We start from the raw sequence: 24,342 nt of genomic DNA, 5'->3' as shown, positions 1-24,342 counted from the left end.
CTACCCAGGGGCGTTGTGTCTTTTCGGGGTGAGAGCAGGGGGTGTCCTCCTCTAAAACAGGGTAAACGCTCCTTTTCCTGTCAAGAAGGATTGAAAATATCCCTCCTGTTTCCCTCCTGACCCCCCGCCCCGCAGTGGCCCGTGGCGAGCGCGGTGTCCCCGGAACAATGAGCCTGACAGCTCCGGCTGCCCGGGAAGCCCCTTCCCCAGCCTCAAACCTGCCTTCGCAGTCCGTGGGCGGGCTCGGTGGTGCGGGCACAAGTCACCGAAATTGAATTGGGATGGGGAACCTGTCAACATTGACTTTTCTGGGGTTTTGTCTAAAATTGCTCGAATTTGTATCCAGAGACAGCACTATGCTCTGTGTTACCGTAGTTCTGCTGCCGGTTTTAGTCAAGCAGCGTAACGATCCCGTGTTAAAATGGAAGTTTACCTGTCTTCCCGGAACAAAATTCTTATTGTAAGAAATCAGAGACAAGCAGATCCATGTTAATATTACCTGTTAGTGCATTATAGCCACATCCTGATCTGATCATCTGCTCGTTTGTGAAAGGCCCAAGTTCTATAGGCCTCATCTTAATTTTTTTGTAATTCTAGTATTTAATCTTGTCAGTTTTAGTTGGTAGAGCTGAATTTGTGAAGCATTTCTATCAGAACTGGCATCTCACATTAGGTGTGCCTGTCCAAGAACTGTTGTGATGCATTATGATTAGGAGCTAGTTGTCCTTCACATCTGTAATAACCCTCTTCAGACAGGTTCTAAAACAATTTTCCAACATGAGGTGTACAGGAATTTTCTCTCAGTTACAAGCTGTAGGTAAACTTAAACAGTGCCATGACAGCACAGCTAGCAATATTAGAGGCTTGCTAACGTTGACTTTATCTCTTAAGGTTTGTTTCACAATGGAGTGCCTGCCTCTCCCAAAATTCCAATTAAAGTATTCAAGTTTTACAACATAATTATCTATCATTATATAGAGTGGGATGTTTGCCTGATTACTTGACCAAAATGGCTTTAGTGATTTTTTTTGTTTGTTTGTTTGTTTGCTTTCTGGGGGGTGTTGTTATAATTTTATCATACTGTCTTCAGAAAGTTCTGTTTTATCTAATACGTAATGTATTGACATGCTTTAATTAGTTGTTACTAGAATTACAAGCTAAGGGTTGCTTGCAGTTAAGCTTTGAGGTAGAAGTACTGCCTTTCAACAGAATATATGAATTAGAATATCATAAACACTACTTCTGTGTTTGAGAAAAAGCCTTTCCAAGAACAGTGAGATTTGAGAACACTAAAGACAAACAGTGTTCTTCAGTGTCAGTCTGGCTCAGTGGGTCCATCTCATGGTAGTATGTCAACCACTTGTCACTTTTTAGCACAAGTTGTAGCTTAGGAATGAAAACTTGTCATCCTCTAAAGACTGCTTGCATTGTCATATTGAGGAGTACAGTGCACTTGTTAGATACAGAGATACTTTTATCATATGTAATTAGGGAAAAAAAACCCTCACACACACTCCTTTCACCCCCCCCCCTTTCCACCCTGCAGAATTCCACTGATAGTCCTGTTCATTACTTCAGAAATATTTGAGCAGTGGCTTTAGAATAATGTATTTTAATGTGGAAATGTTAAGATAGTTCCTTCAAACAGATTCTCTGTACAGTAATCAGTGCTCTTTTTGCTCTTATATGGTAATAGTAAGATGATGGTACTTGGAATACTGCAGAAAAAATCTGCCATCTGGATTTAAATTTTTAATTTCTATTTACTGTAGTGAAATACTACTACTCACTGAGTAGAAATAATTAGCAGAATAATATTTAATATTTTCTTTTTAATTGATCTCATTGAAATTCTTGTATTATTTTTCTGGAGATCTCGCTATGTGATACCAAATAATGTATGATTAAATGATACCATGCTTTTTGTAACATGATTTTACACCCTGGAATAGTTCTACTGCATAGCTGTAGAGAATGCTACCAGTTACGTGAATGATGATCTAAATTGCTTGCACAAGGACTATGGGTTTTTTGGTGGCTGTGTGGGAGAGTGGGAATTACATATTTTTGTGATGCTGCATTAAGCTTTCTCCTTTACCTTAGTAATGAATTAATGTTCCCAGGTTTATAAAAATCTCTGTGCATTGATTACTTGGTGGTTTGTTGTTTTGTTGTTTTACTTCTTGCTTGGGTTAGGTTTTTTTGTGTTTTTTTTCTAAGTAGAGAAACATTTCAAGTATTTTCAAAATAATATAGATTAATCTTTCTTTTTAGCCTCTTCTGAAGCAGTCACCCTGGAGCAATCAGAGTAGCGGCTGGAGCACAGGAAATATATCCTGGGGAGGAATGCATGGTAGAGACCATCGTAGAACTGGAAACATGGGAATTCCAGGAACTATGAACCAGATCTCCCCTTTGAAGAAACCGTTTTCTGGTAATGTCATAGCTCCTCCTAAATTTACTCGCTCCACTCCATCACTGACACCAAAATCGTGGATTGAAGATAATGTTTTCCGAACTGACAACAACAGTAATACTCTACTTCCTTTGCAGGTAAGGATGGTATGTAACTGGTGTGTTCATAGTCTTGCAGAGCATTTTGGTATAATTCATTTTAAACGAGAATTAAACAGTGGTTACAGGCCCGGTACTTGGCTTCTATAGCTTTTAGTCCTAAATTGGAACTAACCCAAATGCTTTCAATGTATTCAGCAATATATTATTAAGAATCTTGATTGTCAAGAATGGTAGAAACTGTAGGCACTGACGGAGAGCAAAATATGTTTAATCCAACGAGTATTTTTCCTTCTGGTACTACTCATATTCTTATAAAACCCTTTAAAAATCAAGGGAGGTTTGGTTCACTTTCCCTTGTATATAGGTTTTCTTACTTTTATAGATGGCTCTGAATCTGTTTCATGTTCGTCTTTTACTTGAATTCTAGGCTGACATTTCTCATGTTAGTGAGATTTGTTTCCTCCATGCTTTAGCAACTTGTATGTTTTGGCTGGAATTTCTGTGATTTAGAAGCATTAAACAGAAGGACGTGTCCTACAGCTAAAGGTTCAGCTCCTAAATTTTGCCAGTGACTTCTTATGTGACTCCAGGAAAGTCACTTAACTCCACCCTTAGTTACCTGTTGGTAAAATGCTATTTTTTAACATTCCTGCCTATATTCATTTAGAATGTTTCTTGTTAGTGGACATTCCAATTTCAGTTGCCATTCTAACAATTAATAGTTTTTGCATGTTTTTTCCTAAGTTACAAAAAAGTTAGGTCAACTTACTTCAGAAACAATGTGTTTAAAATAGAAAGCTGATTATTCCATTAATTCTATATTTTTTATATGCCTGTGTCAGCTTTATTTGTCTCATGTTGAGCTACTATATTCCAGCAAAAGTAAAAAACGCAATATGCAGAGAAAATAACTAGAATGTTTCTTTTTCTCCACATAAGGCTATTATAGTTGAGTTTTGTTAGATTTCACACAGAGTAACAGAGTTTCATTTGTCGTAATTGTGACCATATTTGAGTTTGTACAGCTGTATTTGCATCAATTAGCAAGCTAATCCTTATGTAGCTGTAACAGTAGCAAATGGATGCTTCCTGGGACCAGATTTCTTACTAGAGTGCTTATGGTGGTGGAGTTCCCAGTGAGCTCTGATACTTTAAGTATTCATGAGGCTAATGGTGACTTTTGCTTAAGTTCTAGTCCAAGTGTATGTATTGGACCTGGAAATCTTAAGAGGATTTGTCTGTACTGTGAAGATGTGTTTCATTGAGTAGCCTTGCTAGCTGGAATATCATAGTTGAATAACTTTTGTATGAGTTGAAATATGGAGAAAAAGGATGCCCTTCTTTATGTATTCACCCTGATCTGTTAAGGAAAGCAGATGACACGTAGGTAATGCTTGGCGGTGAAGGGCTCCAAGAACAGTTGAAAGTAAACACTGAAATGTCTCCTGAAGATGTTAGCCTAAGAAACAGGGTTAAAAATATTAATACCATCATACACTGAAACTGCAGTGGTGTATACATTGGAATTCATATGCAGCTAAGCACAAGTTGTGAACATATTTATTCATTCAATATGCCTTGCAAGTCAGCGTGACTATTACTTGCACTTTCGAAAATGTTTACAGTGGTCATCTAGTACAAAGTGAACTAATTTTATGTCTAAACAAAAGCCTTGTGCATTCCAGCTATAATCTAAATTATTCCAATCTAGTATGGTAGAAAAATAAACCTTTATTAGAAATTCAAATTACATTAATGTTTCCATTTGGGGTTGTTTGAGTTTTTTGAAGAGAGATAATCAAAGAGCGAAGGTGGACACACAGGTATTGTTGGTCTTACCTGTGAGCAGCACAGGCACCAATTAAGTAGACCTGTTCCACTATATTTATCCTGTGTATGTATATAGTGTATGCTACCCTGCATCTGTGCTTAAATCTGCCTTATATGTATAAAGTTATAGTTGCAGAACACAGTAAAAATACGCTTCTTTGAAGCATTGCAGTGTTATCTACTGCTATTTTGGAAACAATACATGTTTCCATAGATTACTTTGCTACACCATATTAGTGTTCTTTATTTTTTACTTATTGTACCATTGTTAGATGGTTAATTCCTTGTGCTGACTATTACATTTTGCAAGCCATAATGAAAAAGTTAAATAGAGCTTGGAGCTCATGCTTCTTTTCATCAGGACTTGTGTTGGCAATTGCAATGCTGTCACACACCCATCTTGTTAATTTGTACTGTGCTTGTCTCCTTCCATAAAAGGCTGAGGTATTTAGATTGAGCATTCTTAAAGATACAGTAGCAAATTCAGAGGATACTGAAAAACAGCAGTAATTAAATTTTGTGCCATTTGGAAAGTCTTAAACTAAATCATTTTATGTGTAGGTAGAAGTTACCCATTTCTTCCAGGCTGCCAGAGGCAACACATCCTAGCATGTCTGTTGAACACATCCTGCATAATTCACAGTTTGGCAAAATACTTCTCTACATCTTTGTTTTAACTGCTGTAACCATTTAGTGTGGCAGGGGATAAAGCACCTCTCCTCCAAACTTCAAGTCAAGCTGAGCAAATGAAAACAGCTTAGAAAAGCCAGTGTCAAACTCTCTGACTAACTTTCTGTAGATCATTAATGTTCTTTTCCTAAAATGCTGTGGTTTTTTTGCAAGTCTGAATGGCATTCAGCAGTGTCAGCTGCTCTTCTAGTTTCTGTAAAACATGTACCTGGTGCAAACAAGATAAGCCACAAAGGAATTGTGTACAAATTAAAAACTTTTGCCTTCCATTAAACTTCTTTATTCTTTGGTGGTTTTATTGATGGATGATGAAAGTAATGTTTCTTGGTATTGAACTAATATACCAATGAGAATGAATGTCACTGCTGGTAACTGAATAAGTAATTATGTGTTTTACTTAAAGGGTTGAAAACAGATTTTCTGTACTTCATAGTTAAAACTTAAACATATCCCATGTGAAGCTGAATTCACAGTGGCCACATTAGTTACAGTGAAGCTGCTTTTGCTTACAGCAGTAATGAGGGATATCTCTCAGGAGAATTTTCCAAAGTCCAAGAGTTTTTTGTTTTATTTTAAATAAAAGTAATTAAATATCATGGCAACACTGATTTAAACATGAGTGAGTTAAGCCGATTACTCAGGTTTTATATTATTCACTGTCAGAAGCTTTATTTCTCACTCAGGTTTTTAAGATAACACAAACGATACCAATTTAAGTTCTTCCATAGACAAAATTCTGTCTACAAGTGTAAGTTGAGCCATGCTGCTTGTACCATTGTAGGTGTTTCATATAGAGAAGGGATTGTTGCCTTGTATCATAGTTGTTAAGGAACAATTAAAAACCTTGTCAGGCATTCATGCCATCTAACTTAAGCATTTAATTGAGGAGCTGTTTCTCTCTCCTTAGAGAGGCTCTAGACTCCTTGTTTAGATAATCTGATTCTCTAGAATAACATACCTGGCATGTCTGACCATATACAAGTCCTGGGATTCCAGTTTAGATTTACGCTGCATGTCAAGAAGTTAGGCGATAAGAATATTCTCTCTTATTCCCTGATGTAAAGTACAAAAAATAATATACAAGGTACAATGTAATTCTCAGTTGCCAGTTTTGGTTGATTTTTTTTCCCCAAAAAACCCCATGTTTCAGGCATTTCTGCAGCCAAAACACAAGCACTGAAGTTGGTGTTTTGCATATTTGTTATTTTCACTCACAGTCTTTGGATGAGGAAGATAATTTACCATTTCTAATGCTTTTTTTTTTTAATTGCAGTGTCTGCTAACTCTATTTTGATTGCAAGTTAAATGTTTCTTAATATCTTGCAAATAAGCTTGCTAAAACCTATTATAACAGTTTAATATAATTCAGTGTTACACACTTCAGTGTTTACTAGCACTGCATTCTACAAATATGAGTTTAGTTTCTGTGTGTCTTTTGAGTTCAGGAAATACACTGCATGTCTGGGTGTTTTTCACCTTGATTTGTCCTTTCTGTTTGTTCAGACAAACAGTTTATGCAATATGGCCCTAAAAGCTGAGGGTTGTTATTTTTCTGTGTTCTGCAGCTGGGGGATGGTATGGTAAGGAGTTCTCTCTCACAAATGCAGATTTTTCCTTTTCTGTGTATTTTTGGAATGTGCTAAAGATTTCAAAACACTTGCTAAGCAAAATTAGTTTTAAGACTGTGTTTCACAGCAGGTGCTAGCTTCAGATATTTAATTTAAACTGCTGTTGTATTGCTTCTGCCTTACAATCACTTCAATTTGGAGGATTTCAGAGGCTTGGTGCAACATTTTCAGATGGTTTAATAAATGTACCCTAACTGTTTAAATTACTAATTGAGAGGGTACTCATACCAGTCAATGTTAAATGAATAGCAAGTTGCTAAAGTTGGGTTCTTAATGCCATACTGACTCCTTCATACGTGACCTGTTTCTTCAAGAAGTGCTGAGCATTTGACAGTTCATGCTGAACTTGAAAGCACTCGGACCACCTGGCTGCTAACTTTTCTTAGTCTTCAGACTACTGAAGTTGTCTAAACACTGATGTATGAGCCAAGCTTTACTAGTTTATTTTTACTAAGACAATACCTGCAACAGAACAGTGTCTCCAGGATTTTTAATGCAGTAGATTGATTATGAGCTGATTGAATAACATATGAAAATCAGATATTTGTGTGTGAGGACTATAGGATGGGATATCTCTAACTGGAGAAAACAGTTTACTTCCATACTTCTAACTTCAGGATCAACACCTTTGAGTAAATAGTATTGGGAGCTGCACAGATGAACAATTCAAAGGAATCAATTAGTGAAAAGTTCATGTTTTTATGACTTATTATGATCTTAAGAATTCTCTCCTACTGCTAAAATTTGCTTCAGTTCTACAGCTCATTCTATTAATACAAATAAAAATCAGAGTTAGGAAAATTCAACAAAATACTTGCCAGCTATGATAATAAAGCAATGATATATATTCTAAGTAACATATCTCATCTTTTTCTGTCTGCCAAAGCACAGTCATTCTCTAAAGTTAAAACAAATATGTTCTCACTGAAGATCTGTCCAAAAGTACATTTACTGTATGGTCTGGTGTATTTGCATTTGAGTGCTCAAGACTGTACAGATATTTCTAGATGGGGGCAGGGGGCCTGAAGGGGATAAAAATATTCCCAAAACCCAAACTCCCCCCTACTCCCCCCAGACTTGAATAAAAATTTTTCCTTCAAGCATGTAATTACACCTTTGGTTATTTGGTTGAAGTTACTAATATTCAAATAATTTAGACTTGTCTTGTAAGTCAATCTTGCCAGACCTTTAATCAGCTCCATAATGCGTCTGGTTTGTTTCCAGTTTATGAATGTGTGGATACACTACATGCTCTTGGGTTGCTTTTTTTGTTTTGTTTTTAAAAGCTTATGTACTTGGGAAATAGGTGTGTCTTTGCCACAGACCTGTTCTTAGTGCTTTTTAGGCTCAATTTAGCTGGCTTACATAGCAGGTTGTCATTTTAACTTTAAAACACTTTTTGTCAGGTTGACCATTCAAAGATGTGTACCAGATATTGCAGTTCCTCTCTACCACTAATGACACCGTGGAAAGTGACCAAGCAATTTCATGTGTCTAATTTAAACCTGCCTCTCCTGTTTTACAGAGCTAAAACTGTAGTTGTCCTAGGTTTTCATATTAAGTTTCTCATTTACACTAGTTATGGTTTCAACAAGGGGCTTATGATTATACTATGTCTTCACTAAAATGAGAATGACTTGAAGTTTAGATGTTAGCAAAGAGGATATGTTAGAATATATTATGTACTTAATTGTTGGGTTATTACTGCTAACATTAGTACTGAATATTATATTCAGGTACTTCAAGTCTGCAAATACTTTACTATTAAATCAGCTATCACTTTCTAGTAACAGAACACATTTTTACTCAGGTCAGTCCTAAGAGGAAAAAAAAACACAACAAACACACAAAAAAAACACAAACAAAAAAACCCACAACCCTAACTTCCCAAACTAGTACGTTAACAAGATCCATTTTTTTCAAGTTTCTTTATTTGAGCTTCGAAAAAATTCAGTTAATATAGCAAGGTCAAGGTTAGTCTTTTTTGCAGCTAGCTAAGAACATACTCCAAAGTGATTAGAAGCTTTATGACTTCTGAGTTGTTTCCAGCACTCAACAGATGGTACTACATTTCTTTGGATTATGAAGGGATGTGTGAAGAAGCATATTTTTAAAATCCCTGCATTTACTGAGTTTGATACCTATGTTAGAAACCAATTTTTTTACTTCAAGTGGTCCTAAAGATCACTGCTTTAAAACATATTCAAAACGCAAAGCTATTTAACTTCTTAAAAATGAACATCTATTTTTAGTGTTTGTGGTTAAAGATTAGAAAAATTGCATTCACTGTTTAATAGTTTCTGTCCTTGTATTTACTTTAGATGTAAATGACAATATATAAGCTTTGAGATGTGACTGCACTGAGTTTCTGCAAATGCTCAAACAGGATAATCTCTGCATAAATTGCATGGATATATTTACAAGTCCTAAACAGATTGTGCCAAGAAAAATTATTTGTCCAACAGTTTAGTGCTGAAACTTTCTCTTCAGAGAAAGCTGCTCACCTCCCATTTATTTCACATTTAGACACAGGCAGAGAGGACTTCTGAAATGCGTGCTCGGTACGTGGATTTTTTGCGTGACAATGTCAAAAAGTGCCTTCTACCACTAACTTTAATATATGAGTACAATCCATTATGCTTCTCCTATCTTGTGTACATTTGTAAAAATTCAGAAATAATTATCACTTTAGACTTTCTAACACAGTCTTGTAAGTTGAAGTGACAATTTGTCACTTAGCCATGTAGCTCTGAATCTGTAGGCAGTTATACTAAAACCTTTTTTTCAATTCTGCTGTGTATGGATGCAGATGTGGTAGTGTGAGAATTCCTAGTGCTTGGGAGAAAGTAACTATTTGCTCTCAGGAGAGTATAGCATCATTTTGTGACATTCCACAAAGATATTGATCTGACACCGCAGGAATTCACTTGCTTCTTAGCCCAGCTCTGGTGAGCCACAGAGGTGAGGGAAATGCAAAACATTTTACAGGAATTCAGCCTTGACAAAAGAAGCTTTTGGGGTCAGGATGATACAAAACTTGTATTAACGTATACTTTTATATATCTATTCCTTTGTATTACTGATTACGTTTAGTTTCATTATTTCAACATGGCTGATAGGCAGTTATCTTCTAAACCAACCTGGAACTACCTTTAAAACAACATGGAAATAGTTCTAATTCTTGGAACTGTTTCTGTGTTGTTTTAAAGTTGTTCCAGATGGTTTCAGAAGATAACTGCCTATCAACCATGTTGAAATAATGAAACTAAAGACAGTCCCAAGAATTAGGACTATTTCCACATGCGTGGAAAACTACCTAAAAAAATCCTGTTCAATGGTAGTACTTTTTGTGCTTTTCACAAAGATCAAGGAAAATGGCAGTATTTTCTGGTGTAGTAGAGCTGTCCCCTTCCAAAGCATTGTGGAATATTTTTTTTTTCAGCAGAACTTTTCTAGAAAACTTTGCTTATGTAACCTACATTATTGAAATACTTATAAGTTCTGCTTTGAAATGAGAGCTTCATATTAGCATAGATGAGAACTGTGCTCTTTTAAGTATGATGTACATCTTTGGGGAGCATAAAGCATTATACAGACTAGTTGCACAAAGTTTTAAAGTAAACCTTGTACTCAGAGAATAACTTAACTCATTTTGAAATACTTAAATTTCAGATAATGTTGCTTTACAGTTCATTAGCGTGAATTGCAATATGTGTTAAAACTACGAAGCACTGATTACCTGGGTATTTCACAAACTCACAAGTGAAATAGCAGAATAAAATTCCCCTGTTGAAATCCTGCTTTACTTTAGTGTATTCACATTTTTATGTTGTGTGGTGCATGCCTACTGCTTGTTTCCACTGTCAGAAACAAAGTAATACAATTCAAAGAAACAAACCTCTTTTTTTAGTTTTATAGAGGTGAACTTTTGAAGGTGGGAAAAGTTTATTTCTTCTGCTTCCAGCAGCACAAGATCTTTCACTTTGGATACAAAAAACTTGCAAAACAGAATGATGCAAGGATGAAGTTAACAACGATTGCACCATCTTGGCCAGTGAAACAGTTTACAAACAAATCACAAATGCATGTTCTATGTTTTACCTTTCCATTTCTGCGAGCCATGACCAAGTGGGCCAGTATTAGGGATTAACCATGATGGAGCCCTTTCTTACACAATTATGCTCTCTGGAGAAAAGTAGTGACTGTTTACCAGATAGTCATGTGTTATTTCAACATATATGTACATGGCAATGAAAAAAAACTTAGTGAGCCTAAACGAAAGATATTCTCACACATACAATTCAGTTTTTACCGATACTAGTTGTTTTCCCCTGTTGGCTATAGAGGTAGCAAAGCGTGTTTTCTGTTTACTCAGAATTGGTTTTTGCAAGAGCAAAAGAGCATACTGCCCAGCAAGCACTGACTTCAGCTGAATTTAAGACTACATTAAAAATTCTGATGACATACCTTCTGACTGCTAGGGGACAATGGGGAACAGATCCAGCTTTGTCACTGCTCACACCTTCTATAGAAAGCAAGTTTGCTATGGTAAGCAGGTTCTTTTCATTATGCCATTGAGAAACAAACCTGCAAGGGCATGGAAGCAGATTAGTCACTTGAGTTTCATTCTGCAGCTTCTCAGGACAGCTAGAGAGCTGAATGAAAGCCAACCAGTCCCAAAATAAGGCTGCTGTGAAGTAAAATAGTACTGGAGACTTGTTGGCACTCAAACCAGATTGAAGATCACCTCACAAAGTGTTGGTGGCAGTTGGTTTGGACATAACAGTAGGCAAGAGAAACCTACTTTTTGAATATATGATTAAAATTGTAGAAAGACGTCCAAAAAAAAAAAAAAAAAAGAATGTAGCAGATTACTTGCCCAACAGGAAGCAAATGCTCTTTATAATTGTTTGAGGGAGAGAGTGTGCTGAAACAGCAGCCTTTCTTTCTGTCTCTGTCCCAATGTTGTATCCAAGTTGACTGAACTTGAAGAGAAAGTAAAATTTTAGTTTCGTCAAGGCTTGTTTTGAAACCTGTTTCTAAGTCATACTTCCTAACTCGTAGAAAACCTCAATTTCAAAGCTTGCTTTTTCATTCTGCGAATAATCAAAATAACCTGCTTGCTGAGGGAAATAGTTTGAAATGAATCTGTTCTGCTGAACTGTCAGGGAAAGACACGTGTCTGTATCTGACACATGAACGTGTGTCAGACACCTTCTATCCCATTATACATGTACAAAGTATATGGCTGCATCTGTAGTGAATTTTAATAGTTGTGGGATGTCTGTGGTGTTTTTCATCCTACTCTGTTGAATGAATAGAGTGCAACTAGAGGGGAAAAAACCAGGAAAATTAAGGTGTGATTATGGGATTCGTTTTAAGTGCAATACAGTCCATCCAGAAGCCTTGCAAATAGAAGAGATTAGGGTTTTACACTAGCTATTTTCAGTCTCTGAAGGTATTCCAGAAAGACTAACGAAGTTAGAAGTAAGCTTTTTTTCTGTCTCTGTAGCTTGGGTGTATTATGGAATGTGGGAGAAAATGTCTTAGTTGACTATAAAATCAATGCAAACATTTATGATTTATTACAAAACCTTTTATTGTCTTACATGAAAATATCTGCAAGGCATTATGGTAACTCTTTCTATTCTTCATGTTCAAAAAGTTTGTTCTTTGCAAGGCTGGTAATCTATTAGTAAATAAGCTTTGTAATCTTTTCATAGTTCAGCTTTAATTTTCCAACCTTTAACTGTGTAGTGCTGACCATTTGTAAATCAAGTCTTTGCAGAGGGTCTCAGATTAATCACTGGCAAGCCAGGAAGTGCAGTCTCAGCAAGGGGCTGAGTACCCGTGCAGGTACTTAGCCAAGCACCAAGAAAATGCTCTCATTCATATGAGGCAACTGCACTTCTTGTCCTGTAGTTGCCCACCTTACTCACTGTGTAACTTCTGCATGAAATGAAACTGAGCTTTTACAGACATTAGTCTCTGTCATTAAACAGCCTAATGCTTAACTCTGCTGTGGATCACTGGAACTAATGCAAGCAGTTCTTCTGAAGCAAGTATGCAATCACAGGCTATTAAAATTGTATACACAGAGGAGTTATTCGCAGTGCTTATCTAGTTTTATATTTAGATGGTATTAAACTTACTGTTAAAAATCAGGTCTTGCCGTTACTAAATTCAGGTGTCTTAAGCTTTTGTATTGCTGTCCATTTGCAGAGTGTCTTGAGAGTACAGCCTTTAGAAGGTACCTTGTCTTTCAAGTTTCCTGTTAAAAAGTACAGAATTTGTATTTCAATACTAAGGATTTTGTTCTCTTTTAGGATCGAAATAGAATGTATGACAGTCTGAATATGCACTCTTTGGAAAACTCCCTTATTGACATTATGAGAGCAGAGCATGATCCACTTAAAGGTATGTTACAATGCTAAATAAAGAAAAAAGGGTCATCCATTCTGCATATTTGAATTAATTTTTGTTGCTAATTTAGATTCTAGGGTAATACTAAAATAGAAAATTAATTATATTCTCAACTGACATGAAAGGTCAATCTCAAGCTGTACTTTATTGAAAATGTTGTTTTACGATTATTTAAAACTTAACTTAAGCTTTACTGGTTTCCTAGGGTTTTCTCCTTCTCCCCTCCATCCATTCCTCACTTCTCCCAAAAAATTCATAGTTTTATTTGAAATCTACTTGTTTACTGTTGGAAATTCTGCTTTAGTTTGTAAAGACACTGTTCTATTAGAGTTAGCGAAAAGAGAGGGAGAGTTCAATCAAACCACTGCCAGTGTTAGCTGATTAATTTTCCCTTTCTTTGCAATGGAAGTTGAAAAAGAAAATTAAGTCCACTGATAAATTCAGATTTTGTCCTTTCAAATATTTTTTTCAAAGCCCCTGGAGGCTAATAGTGCATCCAGTTGTCTGGTTTCTGTTTGTCTGTAGAAGTTCAGAAATATGCTTGGCTTTAGAATGCTGGTTCCTCCTAGGCTTTCAGGCTCTGCTCAAGTCATTTAGCCACATCCATAAGCATATAGCTAATATTGGTGGGCTTCGATTTTAACTCCTCTATTTACTGTGCAGTAGCTCACTCTTTTGAATTCTGTTTTTCCATATGTATTCTCAGGTGGAGTTTACTGTCAAATTTTGGGTCAAATTTAATATTGTTGTTTACTCCCATCCATTCTTTATTTCTAAAGGCTGCTAAACTTAAGATACATTACATTGGCACATACAGACCTGTGTTGTCCTGATTTTAAAGATGCTTTTTTAGAGTCTCATGATTCCCTTAAAATCTGTAATTAATTTGAAGACCTGTAGTATTCAGATAGCATGTAGTAGTGTCATAAGATTTGTAACGTAAAGCCAGAAGTCTGGGATGGGTTGGTTTTTTTTCAAGCTGAAAAATCTCTAAAAGGCCTCAATAAGTAGGTAGCATTTAGTTAGCCAGTTAAATTTCCTCCTCTTTAAAGTGAAAGCTGAAATTGAATGTTCTTAAATCTGGTCTCGTTTCTTACTTCCTATAGAGTATTAACTCCTGTTTTAACAATGTTATTATTTAAGTCCATTGTTAAATTAATTTTCTGTGTATTCTGCATGTTTACAAAACATTACTACATGACAGAAGGCACTGAAAGAACAGTCAGACCAATGGCAACTGCTGTGGACTAAAACTATTTGTATGCCATCAAAGATAAGGTTCAATTTGCCACTCTTGGGTGGTGACTGATACTTCTTTGCTTATCTGAACTTAAATCTACCATCAGGAAAGATATAAAAAGGTAAAGCTACTGTTAGGCATAAAACCAGAGAATGCAGATCTTCTATAGCAATCTGCTGTCATTGGCACTTCTCACATCACTGTAAACCAGTTGATCTCTTTTTTATGCATGCTACATCACAAATGGAAGTGGTTGCTTTGTTCTTGCTGCCATCTCACTTTCATTTTGGCTCTATAATGCAGAAGATTATTCAGAGGCACTGCAAGCACAGAAAAGACCTATTTTTATTCATCTCTTCATGTTTCATTACGATACAATAGATGGAAACTATATTTCTCCAATAATAATCTTTCAGAGAGAATAAGACAAGACAAAGCTTTAAGATTTTAAAGTGAATTGAGTTCATAGACAGACACTTTTGAAGAACTCTGTAAAGATTCCATAGTTATTCTGTGCTTTCTAGGGACATGGAGGTTATGGTTTCAGTCTACAGTTGAGAGATCTTTTTTAACCGTTTTACCATCATACTCTTGCAGTTAAAATTCTGCTAAGTTTTATGTTTGAACTAAACCAGATGGAAGCCATAGATACTGATTAATTCGAAGGAAATCAACTTTTTTTGTTTGAATGCCAGGGAACAATGCACATGCCAACTGAATTTAACTAGAGTAATTGTGTTATGTTATTTAAATTGTTTGATTAAGATATTTTTGCTCTTTGGAAGTTATTATTTCAACAGAAACAGCTACATTATTAGCAGTAAGACGTTAGAAATGTTCTTCACTGACTGAAAATGAGAAGAAATCACATCCTAGAATAGCCTTTTAGTTTCTCTGTACCCTCCTTCTGTTTAGTTACCATTAGTTGGCATTTCTGTAATTTCCTTGCAACTCTTTTTTCTTTCCTGCAAACCACGAAACACTGATATTATTATTTCAGTCTCTGTCACTTTTCACCACAGAAAATCTGACATTTACTGAAGAACACATCATATTTGCTTGCAGAATGCACAGGTTTAAGAATATTATTGTTAATTATTGTTCTTATTTACACATATAACATACTTAGTTGTAACTAAAGAATATATATATATATATATATATAGCTAGAGAATATTTTTATGACAAGCTTTTGAGTAAATATAAGCACACTAACACAATCCATCTTTTATGTCTGACCACAGCAGTAAAATGAAAGTCCCTGGAATTTTAAGCACGTGTTTCAGATTTAGCTGCTTACAATATCTGAAGTATGACTAAGCATCTTGTCTCAGATTTTGCACAATGCAGAACAGACACTGTGTACTAGCCCACAGCTTTAAGTTTTTTATTTCAAGACCCATTTTAGAAGGAGGTAAAATTTCACCACTTTTGCTTTCATGAACTTGAAAACATTTTACTTTAAATACGAATCAGTGAAAGCTAAGTTTGTGCCTGCCAAAAAATTGTTTAGAAATGCATAGTTTTGGCTTCACTTAGTCAAAGTTTAGTCATTACGAAGAAGTAATTTTTGGCTTTCAGTAAACTATTTTTTCAAGGTAGGTTAATAGGGAATAGATGCTTGATTTCACTGGCTATTGCAGCAGAGCTACTAATCATGGTAAAATTGATCTTTGCCATGCAGCTTTCTTGAAATGCATTTCATAATAAGACATTAAGTAATGTTTAAGATTACCCCATCCAATTAATGGAACAAAACTTAATAAAAAATTAATAAATGTAAAAATAACTTGATTCATTTTACATCATTGTTCTTAAATAACCTTTTTATTCTTCTGATAGCCCTTACAATTATTTTGAGAGAAGAACTGGAATACTGATAGCCTGAAATACATGGGTATTGGTATTGTAACTCTTTTCCAGACATATCTTATGTACTTGGATTTTTTTTTTCCTTCTCCTACCCCAAATACCAATGCTTCTTGATGTCAAGATGTAGAAAACTTGGATTCTAGACATTTCAGAAACAGGAAAGCAAATACTGCGCTAAAACATTATGGGAAAAGCTTAGAAGAAATCGTTATATTTTGCATGGAATATGTATCAGAATTGAGAAGCCAGTGATTTAATGACATTTATCGACTGTTTTAAACATCATTTTAGTAAAGACATGGTATTTTCCATGTAATTTCAGGGCTAGTCATTTATAAGGCAAGAGTGTTGATACTGTACTCAATTTATTACTCGTTCCTGTTTCCTGACCAACTCTCTTATAGCTCTGCAATCTAGATGTAAGACAGCACTGAACTTGAATTAGGCAAATTTTTTAGGGAAGTTACATATTTTTTTATAGTTAGTAATTAATAAAAGAAAAACACAAGTATTTGGCTTTACTGTGGGGAAATATGACTTCAGTCTTTTTCTTGGTTTTATTTTCCCTTTAAATGGATTTAGTGGAATTTTTCAGCTGTTAGACATCTTTCTTTTAAAAGCAACCTGTTGGTTCATGCTAAGTGGAGTAAAAAGAAAAGCAACATGGTGGAGAACATTTTCTTTGCATATGGTAACTTTAGTTTTCAAAACATTTGGTTTGTGTGTTGTACTACAAGGCTCTAAGGTTTAAAGTTACACAGTTGCTTCCTAGACTAATTCAAATTGTGCACAGAAAAGAGTTTCTGAGGCTGAACAAAAAAGTAGGAAAAGCTTTGAAATTGTACAGACAGATTGATTCTCCTTTCTGTCATAGAAACCTCTTATGATAAATGCATGTATCTTAAGATTGGTAGACTGATTTGCCTAAATAGATTGACCATCAGAGACAGGACATTTGGCCTCATTGTGACTTACATAATTCTTACACAAGCGTTTGAAAGGGTACTATCTAGGCTTTCTGTAACTGGGTGTTGTCCAAACATGGTTTTGTCCTGTTGTCTTAACTACTCTTGATTCAAAAACTGAGGTTTCTGAAACTGCTGCAGTCCTCAGCCAAATGGTCTGGTCTGTTAAAGTAGTTTGCGAAAAGTGTAACTTGGAAGCTGTTTCTCTTCTAGTCAGGAGATCTCTTGAAAAAAGGAAGGTGGGAAAGGGTTTTGTATTTCTCAGACTCTTCATTCAACCATTTAAGATTTCTGTTTTTAAAAAAAGGAGGAAATAGACATGAAATATCAAACCTGTGAAACTGAGTCAGTAATGTTTAAAGTGGTCATTTTACTTAAATCTATCCCAAATGTTTTAATATATTGGGGTTCTCCAACAGTCTAGTTAAATAGGAATAAAAAGTATGCTTTTCCAAAAGTAGATACAAGTCTGCCTTAAAATGAAAAGTAAGTAAGCAAAACATCTGTATGCTCAGAAGAGGCTTACAAGAAAATGTAAATTTCCATTGCCTATATTAGTAACATGAAATTACAGAAGTGTATCTAAAACTAAGTTTGTTACTCTTTCCTCATGTTTTGGATTAGCAAGACTTTAAATTGGATTTAGTGGATAAACTGGCCTACCAAAATTTATTTGCAAGCTTTTTATTTTTTTCTGTGCTTACAGAAGAATACATTGTGAGAAATACGTACCAGGCAGTTCTCTTAACATTAATCCCATTTAGATATAGAACAGGAGGTTAAATTCAATAGAACTCTAGTTGCATAAAAAATGTCAAACATACCTGCTTCTCCTTAGCAATACTGTTTTGAATTTAGCCATGATACATAAGAATTATTAATTAACGGTTACATTATGAAGTTGCAAGTTTAGTTTTCCACAGGAAAAAATTGTACAACATGATACTTTATGATGCAGTACTGAAATACCAGGCTTTGTATTTGTTCCAGACAGCAGTATGTTACTAATTTTGGATGCTGTAGAGCTGAGTTCTGTAGACAGTGATTCATTTTCATTTCTCAGAAATGGAATATAGCAATTATTTAAATATTAGATACTCTCTAACAAATTTGTAGTTGATTTTAAACTAGTAAAGCATCTTTATATGCTATGAAAATTTCTTTTTTAAGCAGGCAGAGGCCACTGGAATTACTAGAATATTTATTGTATACGAGTCTGGATTACCAATACTGAAGTAGGATGGGATTGGATAGGATTTATGGTGGGGGCAGTTCTTAAAATGGTCCTTTTTAAAAAAAAAAATGCATCAAACAATGTGCAGTGAAAGTAGCTAAATAGAAAAATATGTGATAGAAACAAAGTAAATTGTTATATGATGATGCTCCCATCTTTTGCATTTTACATACTGATATTTAAATTTAAGTTTAATATTGCAAATGTTCGTTTAACTAGAATAAGCTGTTAAAAAATAGTGTAATTTGAGCTCTGTACAAGACTGATCTGGCACGTAGTTTCATGTGTGAAGTCTCCTGAATTTATATGTATCATAAACTTCAGGTGGTCGCCCTAGAAATACTGCATTTCACTTCAAAAGATTAATATAAGGAATAAGAACTTAAGTTGACGTATCAAATAGCAGTGATCATATTTCAAAAAAGTAAGCAAACCTCTATGTTAACAAACCTCTATGTTAAAAATGTTATTCAGGTTGGAAGTCCAAATACTAGACAAGTTAGTAACACAGGGTCACCAGAATTCATTAATATGAAGTATTATTTCATTGAAATAACCATGTAAATAAGACTGAAGTATCAGTACAGTGGTACATGCACTGAAAACCACCTTACTCATTCTCCTTTCTAACCCTCAAATCATGCATTATCTGAGCTAGCAAATTGTTGTCTGTAACACAGCAAGCTTGGGTTTCTTTGGGTTGGTGTGATTCATAGGTTTTACTCTGCAGTAATGGGCCCAGCTCTTTAGTGCACTCTACATGGTACTTAATGAGGAGTGCTTTCTTAGTTCCGTTTTTCCATATTGACACGTGTGTTTCAGATGCAGCTATAGGGGAAAAAAAGCAAAAGAATGCAAAATCAGCTTTGTAAACCCAGAATTTACTATCTTCTAAAACAATTTTTCTTTCCAAGTGTTGACACTGGTGGGCTTCTCTCTGCTGGGTCTTAAACCTGATCTTTCTGTGGTACTTCTAGAAGGAATGTATCTTTTGTCTCTCTTGATAAATAGGAAAAGAAGATAAATGTGTACAGACAGGGAGAAAAACTGTTAGCGCAGATTCGCAGAGGTTCAAGATGAGATAAAATCATAGAATGGTTTGAATTGGAAGGGACCTAGACCGTCACCAAGTTCCAACTTCCCTGCATAAGCAGGGACAGCTCCCAGTAGAGAGAATAATTTCCTCACAGTTTCATTGTTATTCTAGATTGATACAGCATTCTGATTTGCAAGATACAGCTTGTATTGTTGCAAATATTTCTACAGCACCATATATAATCATGATGGTGACAGTAAATAATCTTGTAAAATCCTTTCTTTTTAGCAAATTAGTATTACCTTTATAGGCCAAAGAGCTAATAAGTGAAAGAAAGCAGCTTCTTAGACACCAAGCTAAGCAAACTAGTGGCAGCTCCCAGATGGTAGTTTAAGGGTGCCTTGTTCCCAGTTATTTTCCTCTTACATCAGCATGCATTGGTAGAATGGCAGAATATTTATAGTTCCAAGAAACATTAGGTAGAGTTGTAAATGTTCAACCTGACTAGAAAAAATGGCTCTTATGTTCAAACTGGGCATCTTGAGGATAAGGAAAATGAAGGCAGAGGCTCCTGCAAAGATGTTTGTTTAGCATCTTGCCTAATCCTGCTCAAAAATTCTGTAGAATTTAGAGAAGACAGTAGAGTCCTCTTGTGTGGTGTTCATCTCCCCTTTTCCGGGAGGCTGCCCTTGCCCTTCACTGCTTTGTCCACACTTTCAAATTTCAAAGCAAATAGTTCCTACTTAATCTGCAGGTGTTCTGATATAATCCATTCTGGTAATAATGAAATCTGGAGGAAGAGAAACGCACATGGCTGTATAAAAATCATTTTGCCACAGTGCCAACAAATAAGGCTGAAGAAAATATCCTAAACCTGAGTGTAAGAGTTCATAATGTATATTTTTTTCTGTAGTTTTTTGGTAGAAGAATATCACATTGGCTTCCTAAAGGGGAAGAGCAAAACTTAAACCATATAACTTACAGATTTTCAGCAAAAGTACTTTATTTTACCCCGGAGATGTCCTGTGGGACACAGAGCTACTATTGCAAGAAACTTCCAGTCTTGCTCCTAGTCACATGGGTTTACACTGTATTTCTTTTTGTCTTACTAATACTTACATCTAGCAATCCATCTGCATATATATTCCCCTTTAAACCTGTGTGAATTTTAAACACCTATTTCTCCTAGACTGGATTGTTCTTTATGCCTCCACAAACATTCTTGCTTCCTCCAAAAGACTTAAATGTTTAAATTGCAGTATTTTATATATATATATATATTTGTGGATTATAAGCAAGCAAGTATGTTTTAATAGCAAGATAGATGGAAATGTGGGGGGGTTTGCCCATTAAAGAACACTTCTTCCAAACACAGCAGCTATTGTAAATGTCTCTCTAGGTCAGTGTGCACTACTGGTATGTTTGCAACTTCCTGTAAACAAAAAATGTCTCCTTTAATAAAAAGGAATTTGTTGTGAACAGACACTTCAGCTGTGCATTTTAAACCATTCATTTAACTATTGTAGTATAATATGCCACCAATGTAGTAAAATGAAATACATGAAAAATTCTAATGTCAGGATATGAGTTTTCCATATAATTTTTATTAAATGTAAAATACTGAAAATGTTATCTGTTATATTCTTTAATTTTGTTAATTCTGTAGATAAACCAGTAATATAGTTTGCCAGGGTTACTGAAGATTATTACCTACAAATGTTATATATAATACACCAAGATACAGTCATAAATGGGTTAATAAAATTGTAATGCCTTAATTCCTATTTACATGACTTGTCTTAAATTGATTCAGTGGAGAACCACTGAACTGCAGAAGAGCCACTCAGTTAAACAGGGTGCATAGTACAGTTATTCACAGTCACTGCAAAAGAGAAGACTAAAGCAGTCAGCACTATTTCTGGGTGTCATGAAACAAAAAGTGGCTTTATCCTATTGGAGCTGATCCCAAAGCACATTGCAGATCTTATGACCAGAGAATTAAGGTTAAGAAGTCTGTTCTTGTCAGCTTTAACTTGGGTCAAGGGTATTGTTGGTTAATGTGCTTGGAGTTAAATATTAGCTCTTTATTTCCCTTAGGCAAACTGGAAATATAGTTCATAGTTAAATATCCTAAACAGTGAGTTTTCATTATTCTTTTTTAGCATAATAGCTAAAACCTCTGCATTTGTTTTGTTCTTTGTTTTTTGTTTTGTTCTAAGGTCGTTTGAGTTATCCACACCCAGGGACTGACAATCTTCTGATGTTAAATGGTAAGTGCTGATCCTACAACAGTTTCTAATTATCTCGAGCTTAGCTTAAATCTGACATGTTGGTATAAAATTATACTATGATACTCTGTTATTGAATTACTTGCCTCAAGTCTTCAACACTGAAGAGCTAATCTTGCAACAGCCTTTCATTATATCTAGCTTATTTGAAATCTGAAATGCCTGTAATCATACACTATTTATTCTTTTTTGTTCTCAAGCAAACCAGTGATATATTCTCCAAAGATGTGCTAGAAATCTATTATACAGAAATGGAACTTAGAAAAATAAGAAAGCCAGAAAGGCACGTTTTTTATCTTGTGTAAATAAAAGGTGACCTAAATACTTTATACTACTCTTGCATGAAACAGCATTTTGCTTTGAGCTTTTTGGAACTGGCTTTGTCAGATGTGTTTCTAACTGCAAAATATGCTGAAGTTAGAGTTCATGTTCACGTTCCTCTCCCAGTAGGTCAAACTTCATGAACATCTGCTACTTAGTGCAGGCATGAACTTTAGCCTTTGTTCAGGGCTAAAGAAGGATGCAGAGCTTGGTAATCCATCTAAGTCAATAATAAATCAGGGGGTTTGCACACAAATGTCTTCTACATTGGGAAAAATTAGAGCTATAATGCCACAGCTTCTCTAGATTAGAAGTGGAAGCTGTTGTACTCAAAGCAAGTGCACTTTTGTCATTGATTTGGTGTGTCTAAACATAACCAGTAAAGACTTAATTACTAAAAAAAATACAATACAAATTTCAGGTATGTAGTTCTGTGGAGCTCTTTTAAAAAATTTTTCTTACTCTTCTGCACAGTCATTTACGTTTTTGCAACTGGATATAAAATATTTCTGATTTTTCCGGTGTGACACTGAATAAATGTTTAAAATTTTAAGGAAATTCAGCTTTAGCTTTATACCCAGTAAAGGAAAATACTGCACAATAAACAAAGAATTAGGGCCTTTGGTATTGAATTGCACTGGAAGATAATAGAGTATTTTGAAAAGTGAAAATAGGTACTTAACTATTCAAATAAAATAGTGTTTAGCCCACATAGGCCATAATCTTGATCCTTGTTCATGAATTACATTGAACACCAATGTGTTTGATGTAACAACATTTACAACAGTTACATTTCTGTATTTAACTGCAAGACCTATTCTGCAGGCTGGTTTGTTGAAGTGGTGTATGTGCAGTTGTCATTATCTGCTGATTTATACTGAAATGTTAAATGGGAAAGTATTGAAGAACAGCAATCTTAAGAGCAACTGTGAAATACTTCAGTGCTCTCAGTGGAAGAAATTAATACTTTTAAATTTATTTTTTGTAATGCTTAGAATGGTGAGCTTCTCTTTTTATAGTTTTGTGTGCTAAAAGAGCACACAGAAGCATTGTAGCTCTCTGCGTTATCTAGGAAAAAAGGTTTATGCTATTACCAAAGACATCGGAAAAATGCATCTCAGTGGTACCACTCTATCCTGAAAACCTTACCACAAAGCTAGAATATCTTGTTTTATTAATAATGCTGTTGAGGTTTCCACTGTACTTTGCAAGTTAGCACTTAATGTGACTACTGTCCTCTTCAAAAGCTGCAATATTATTTCAAATCTTCAATAGGTTAGATAAAAAATAATAATTTTATTATCTAAATGACAGGTTCTGGATCACCTTATGTCCAGGTATGCCCTTTCAAACTTAATTCAGAACATTGGTTTAGACATCTAAACTCTCTACGATCCACTTGAAAAATCAGAATCATAGAATCACCAAGGCTGGAAAAGACCTTTAAGATCATCAAGTCCAACCTATGGCCTACCACCACCACATGGGCTAGACTATGGCACTAATGGCCACATCCAGCCTTTCCTTGAGCCCATACCCATCAGTGGGTCACATATACCATTCAGAGCCACTCCAAGTTGCAGTGTCTAAACTGCAACTCCTTAGAGCCTGAGAACAGAAGCACTGGAAGCAGCTTCTGAGAAGATCCAGCTGCTCAGACTCTGCACAACCTTTTTTTCTTAGGAAGAATTGAGGGGCTTCCTCCAAATGTGTGGTATTAAGAGTTAGAACAGTGGCTGATAAAGTTGTAGACTTCAGTTTCCTTCTCTGCTTAGCTGGATTCCTGTATTTCCCTCAGTCCCTGTAATTGGTACCTTGGAGGAAAGAACAGGGAAGAGAGAAGAGCTGGTAATCCAGAGACTGACATTTGTCCCTTACTTTCTAAGTGTTGTAGTTGCTACAAGGAGGGGCATGAAAGAGAAGCACCAAAATTTTAAGGATCTTAGGTCCAACTGTGTGGGCACAGATACTTCACACTAGATTGTGGCCATCACTGGATTGTAATTGGCTTTATTTTAGTGATCTGGTATCTCTAGATCCCAGTAAGGTTCTGACATGAGCTCTGGCTGGAATTCCTCAACCCTCTTAAGACTAAGCACTTCTAGATATTTTTAGCTAATTTTTCCTCTTCTGAAATGATGGATCTTTTCCAGCTCATTTAAAGTATACTTTCTGAACCATACCTAATATTAATATTTACAGTTTTCATTATTTAAATTAATGAAATGAACCAAAGGAAAGCTGATTTATGTGTTTCAATAAATTATATATCTGATAATTATATATCTGTTTCAGCTC

At 35.3% G+C, this 24,342-nt stretch overlaps 1 protein-coding gene across 1 annotated transcript in view; it reads left to right on the top strand.

Moving 5' to 3' along the window:
* Nucleotides 1-24,342, top strand: part of CPEB2 (cytoplasmic polyadenylation element binding protein 2) — a 59,263-nt gene that overhangs the window by 6,590 nt on the left and 28,331 nt on the right. The window contains exons 2-4 of the mRNA XM_010003129.1: nucleotides 2,275-2,553; nucleotides 12,992-13,082; nucleotides 21,655-21,705. Coding sequence (XP_010001431.1) covers nucleotides 2,275-2,553; nucleotides 12,992-13,082; nucleotides 21,655-21,705 — 421 coding nt within the window. The remainder of the gene's footprint in view (nucleotides 1-2,274; nucleotides 2,554-12,991; nucleotides 13,083-21,654; nucleotides 21,706-24,342) is intronic.

This window comes from Chaetura pelagica, unplaced genomic scaffold (assembly GCF_000747805.2).
Source record: "Chaetura pelagica isolate M959 unplaced genomic scaffold, ChaPel_1.0 scaffold147, whole genome shotgun sequence".
NCBI lineage: Eukaryota > Metazoa > Chordata > Aves > Apodiformes > Apodidae > Chaetura > Chaetura pelagica.
The sequence above is the reverse complement of the archived record's forward strand: the minus strand, read 5'-3'. Positions and strand labels throughout refer to the sequence as shown.